The 5599-nt window shown below is 36.0% G+C and overlaps 1 protein-coding gene across 1 annotated transcript; it reads left to right on the top strand.

The window, feature by feature from the left end:
• Window positions 1-1651: 1651 nt before the first annotated feature.
• LOC100316900 (LeTIR) lies at window positions 1652-5001 on the top strand. The gene is given in 3 exon segments (NM_001247793.2): window positions 1652-2650; window positions 3024-3522; window positions 3612-5001. Coding segments are annotated over 3 exon segments (1872 nt in total). The 5' UTR covers window positions 1652-2042; the 3' UTR covers window positions 4377-5001.
• Window positions 5002-5599: the final 598 nt, after the last annotated feature.

The raw sequence follows: 5599 nt of genomic DNA, 5'->3' as shown, positions 1-5599 counted from the left end.
TTTTGTATTTAAACTTAACTAAATTTGAATCTGTTTAAACGCCATGCTCACGAGAAAAATATTTCTATTCTTAAAAAATTAAATTTTCAAATCAATAATGAAGGAATCACAAATCATCCTACCATTAGTTTTAGCTAGTTGTCTTCTACAAAAGAAAAGAAAGAAAAGAAAGCTCTAAGGGGCAACTCATTATCTTGTTCTACTTTCATAGGATGATGTGAAATCCTTAGTTTGTTTACATATATTGAGCTTAGTTGAGGTCTTTTCATTAGTAAATAAAATTTGTATTCCAAAAAATTAAACCAATACATATACATGTTGTTCTCCCCTTTTTCTTTGCAAATCATCACAAGTCACAACAAAGTTTTTCTTTGGTATCACTCCTTCCATTTCAATTTACATAAATTTTTTTAAATTTCAAAAGTCATATATATAGCCACACTAATTTTATAATATATTTAAACCAATATTTTTCTTAAAAAAAATAATTTCTTTCATAAATTTCATTTATAATCAAATAAATTCACGCAATTTTTTTTTAAAAAAATTATATATAATTAACTAGAGAAGAATCAAGAATGAAGAACTTTTCCATCTTTCTACCCGACTCTTTAATTTTATGAACACTGCTTTAAAGAGTGAGTCGTTGTCATCCTCCCATCTGAAAATGGATAGCTAATGCGCTCTACTCATTGAACAAATAGGGTTCCATGACCGGTGGATGCTAAAGTCATCCTTTGGGGTGATTTCAACTTTTTTACGGGACAGAGATGATGAGATCGTTCATAAATTTTTATTCTTTTGCTCAATGAATTAAAGGTTGATAATCCATTCAGCTATTTGCAAGGTTTAACTTGATCATCTTCCCAAGAGATTCCAAATGAAGGAATCCTAAGGGAGTCACTGATTTCAGTTATGATTTAATGTGAAGAATAGTTAAAGTTAAATATCGATTGTATTTTAAATCAAAATAGCAATAAATCGAATATTATAACTATATATAAAGATAAAAAGCTTCGTAAACACCTTCACTTAGAAATAGAATAATTTTCCAAAAAAATAAATTTAATTTTATTGAGTATTGAACTATTTTAAATTTTAAATTTCAAATTTCGATTCTCTCGATAAAAAAAACTACAATTCCAAATTTGAATATAACAAAACAATAATGGCCCAAAAGGCAAATTGCCAAAAGACAAGGGATTCCTCTCACCAAACAAACTTTGGCATTAACCCCTAACATGTATACAACATATGATTAAGACGTATGCTAGAATTATTATTTTTTTTTAAAAATAATTAAAGACAACATGAGATATTCAAAATACAATACCTAATAATAAAGATTTTCAAATTTTCATAAAAAATAAAAAATCAAAACACATACTAATTTATTTTAAAAGAAAAAAAAATACACACTAAAATCAAATCTAAACGACAATAACCTTTTACAAGAAAGTTTAGAATATTCTTAACATATTATTATTATTATTATTTTAAAAATAAAATGTAATTTTCCCTTCAAAAAATAAAAATGAATTTTGTAATAAACAATTACAAAGACCAAAATCCAAAAGAAATGGCAAAAGAAAAAGACAAAAGCAAGGCTTAAAGAAAAGCCCCCCCTCAAATAATGAAGAAGCAGATGTGTTGAGAGCCATTAGATTTTGCAGGCTCACCATTTTCATCACTAACAAAGAAGCCATTGGAGAATCCCAATGCTACCTTCACCCCACCCCCACCCCATATTACTTCACTGTAATTTCAGTTTTCATTTCATCTTCACCCAACCACCTCTCTGTTTTTAAACCCCCCAAAAAACCAAGCTTAAAATCTTGATTAGTGATAAAGAACTGTTTTTTTTTTTTCATCTTCTTCAACTCTTCCTGGATCTGAAAAAAAGATATTTTATTACTTCAAGAGGGGGTTTGTTTAATATTTTTGTTTATAAATAAATTATTCAATTCAGATTTCAGAGAAACACTTCCCATAAATCTAGACCCTCTTTTACCCCCACCCCCACCCACCTACCCACCCCCCACATGAGTGGTAGTGACAATCCTTCAGAGATGTCTGAAGATGAGGAGCGTCCTTGTCCTTCAGATCTCACCGGTGGTGTTACTGCAAAAGCAAGGAACTGTTGCTTTAACGCCGCCGTTACCGGTGGTGGAGGGGGGATTTTTAACTTTTCGCCACACCCAGATCAAGTTCTTGAAAATGTGCTGGAAAATGTTCTTTGCTTCTTAACTGATCGCCGTGACCGTAACGCTGCATCCCTTGTAAGCAAATCTTGGTATCGGGCTGAGGCTTTAACCAGATCCGAAGTGTTTATTGGCAACTGCTATGCTGTTTCGCCGACCCGGGTTACGACCCGTTTCAAGAGGGTGACCTCTGTGGCCATTAAAGGGAAACCTAGGTTTGCTGATTTCAGTTTGCTTCCTCCAGATTGGGGTGCTCACTTTACTCCTTGGGGTTCTGTTTTGGGTGATTCTTATCGTGGCCTTGAGAAATTGTACCTCAAACGTATGTCCATATCTGATGATGATCTAGGTTTATTGGCGCGTTGTTTCCCCAGTTTCAAAGAGCTTGTTCTTGTATGCTGTGACGGTTTTGGGACTAGTGGACTTGCTATTGTAGCCCGTGATTGCAGGTTAGTATTGTTTTGTTGGGATATAGATCTATCTATGTGGTAACCCTTTTGGTAAAAAAGTTCAGATTTTTAATTGTTAGAAGCTGAATTCTTTTTTCTGTAATGGGAAATTTACAGCTTAAACTAGTGTAGATGTATTCTGTTACTTGAATTGGTGCTTCATGTGTGCTGGTGTTTGAATTAGTTATGTGATTGAGTTGTTCTTTTTAACTGTTTTATTTCTGCATTTGAAACTTAATGATACTTCCTGAGGACACTAGCATTGAAGTTGTAATAATAAGTGACTTGTTGTATTGGATTTGTGAGTATGTTGGCTGTGAAATATGGTCTGGTAGTGTGATTTTCTTGTACATAATAGAAGGTTTTACTGCAGGCAAATTAGAGTGCTTGATCTGATTGAGTCTGAGGTATCTGACGATGAAGTGGACTGGATTTCCTACTTCCCTGAGAACAAAACGTGTTTGGAGTCTTTGACCTTTGATTGTGTTGAATGCCCTATAGACTTTGAGGCATTGGAGAAGCTAGTAATCAGGTCACCTAGTTTGAAGAGACTAAGGTTGAATCGGTTTGTTTCTATTACTCAACTGTATCGGTTGATGATTCGAGCTCCACAGCTTACCAATCTGGGAACAGGCTCTTTTGGCGCCTCAACGGTCACTGATGAACCAGATCCTGATTATGCTTCAGCATTTGCTGCCTGCAAATCCATGGTCTGTCTCTCTGGTTTCAGGGAAATTGCTCCTGAATATCTGCCTGCAATCTATCCAGTTTGTGGCAATCTGACCTCTCTTAATTTAAGCTATGGTGCCAACATTAATACCGAACAATTCAAGTCTGTCATCAGCCGCTGCCATAAGCTCCAAGTATTGTGGGTATGTGGTTTGAATTTTTGCTAAATGTTCTTTTAAATTAAATTGTACTCTGTAATAGGGTTATATTGAGTTCAATTTTGATGTTTCAGGTATTTGATTCTGTATGTGACGAAGGCCTTGAGGCAGTTGCTGCAACATGTAAGGATCTGCGGGAGATTCGAGTTTTCCCTATCGAAGCTCGGGAAGATGCAGATGCCCCAGTTTCTGAAGTAGGCCTCCTTGCAATTTCTGAGGGTTGCAGGAAACTCAAGTCCATCTTATATTTCTGCCAAAGAATGACAAATGCAGCTGTTATAGCTATGTCAAAGAACTGCCCGGACCTTGTGGTATTCCGGCTATGCATTATGGGTCGGCACTTGCCTGACCATGTTACAAATGAACCGATGGATGAAGGCTTTGGGGCTATTGTCAAGAACTGTAAGAAGCTTACTAGACTTGCTGTATCTGGTTTACTGACTGATAGGGCTTTCAGTTACATTGGACAATATGGAAAACTAGTCCGAACCTTATCAGTTGCTTTTGCCGGAAACAGTGACTTGGCTCTGAAGTATGTGCTCGAGGGCTGCCCTAAGTTGCAGAAGTTAGAGATCAGGGATTGCCCATTTGGAGATTTGTCTTTGCGTTCTGGTTTACACCACTATTACAACATGAGGTTCCTTTGGCTATCATCTTGTAGAGTAACTCTACAAGGTTGTCAGGAGATTGCTCGCCAATTGCCCCGTCTAGTTGTGGAAGTCATTAGTGGTGATGATGAGGGAGGGAGTGAGACTAATGAGCATGTCAATACCTTGTACATGTACCGATCTCTTGATGGACCGAGGGCTGATGTACCCTCATTTGTCCAAATACTGTGACCGACCTTTATAGAAGATAGGAACTTTCTGCAGTCAATTGATTGGTACCTTTGAGAAATGATTTAACTATTTTCTTGGGAAGAGATGCTCTCGGGAAATCTGTTGCAAATTTCCTTGTAGAGAAAACGAATGGTGATCCACTTGCAAAAGCAGTGAGCCAATGTGTAATGTATTCAATGCTGGTCTCCATGGATGTCATTGTATATGGTTCAGTACAGAGATTGTTTTTTTCCAGCAAGGAAAATCTAGAAGACAAAACGTTGTTGTATCAGTAATCTTTTCTATTCACTTTCTTTTCTTCATATTCATGGAGAGCCTTCAATTAGCAAGTGGAGTCAAATGCTAAGGCCACAGTAAGGGTAGATGTTCCAAATTGCAGCTGAATGAGATGTTTTTGCAGAATCAACACGTGCATGCTGGGTCAAGTAGTATCTTTTCATACCTTGTTATTTTTTTTTTTTGTTTCATTGTTAGTTTAGAGTTGGAAGTTCTTTTTTATTTTTAGTTGGTGGATAGCCTAATGGTCAGTCAGAAGAATCTCCTCCATCTCGCTTTCTAGAAAAATATTGGTTCTTTCCAGGATGTGTTGTTTCTTAGCACCTGACTGTTGAATTTATTATTGTTATTTTTTAGAAGAAATGTGAGATGGGTAATAAATGCCAAATATGCATGGACCAGATGATGCCTTTTCTTTATGTGGAATGATCAGCTTGATAGTGAAGACCCATAAATGTTGTGTGGAAAGCCTTGTACAAGTACAAAAATGCAGGACCCTCTTATCCTCTATTACCTTTCCAGCTGATGATGAATGGCCCTTATTTCTCTTTGTATCTCCAGGAGCCTGTACTATAGATGGATAGTACAGCACACCTCTTTTTTTTTTTTGCCTGATGCAACAACTTTATAATAATTCATTTTGGATAACAGTCTTGAGGAGCCTGCTCTCTTATCTGCTGCAGCATTCTTCATCTCTATTATTGACAACAACTCAAAGTGGGACCAATCACTAACGGATTATTATTTGTCACAGCCCCTTTTATATTGTTTCTGAGTTGAGTTTCAAGAAAAGGCTGTTTATTCTTCGACAATACACAGATAATATCAAATGGTAAAAAAGCAAAATCATATTTAACAAAGTGGGATCTGAGTATGCAAATTGAATGGAAGTAAGACTTCCATTTTCTTTATATCTAAACATTTGTAGAGGATATAAGTGGCCCATT

Source organism: Solanum lycopersicum, chromosome 4 (genome assembly GCF_036512215.1).
Source record: "Solanum lycopersicum chromosome 4, SLM_r2.1".
NCBI classification, from domain to species: Eukaryota; Viridiplantae; Streptophyta; class Magnoliopsida; order Solanales; family Solanaceae; genus Solanum; species Solanum lycopersicum.
This window is presented reverse-complemented; position numbering and strand designations above follow the sequence as displayed.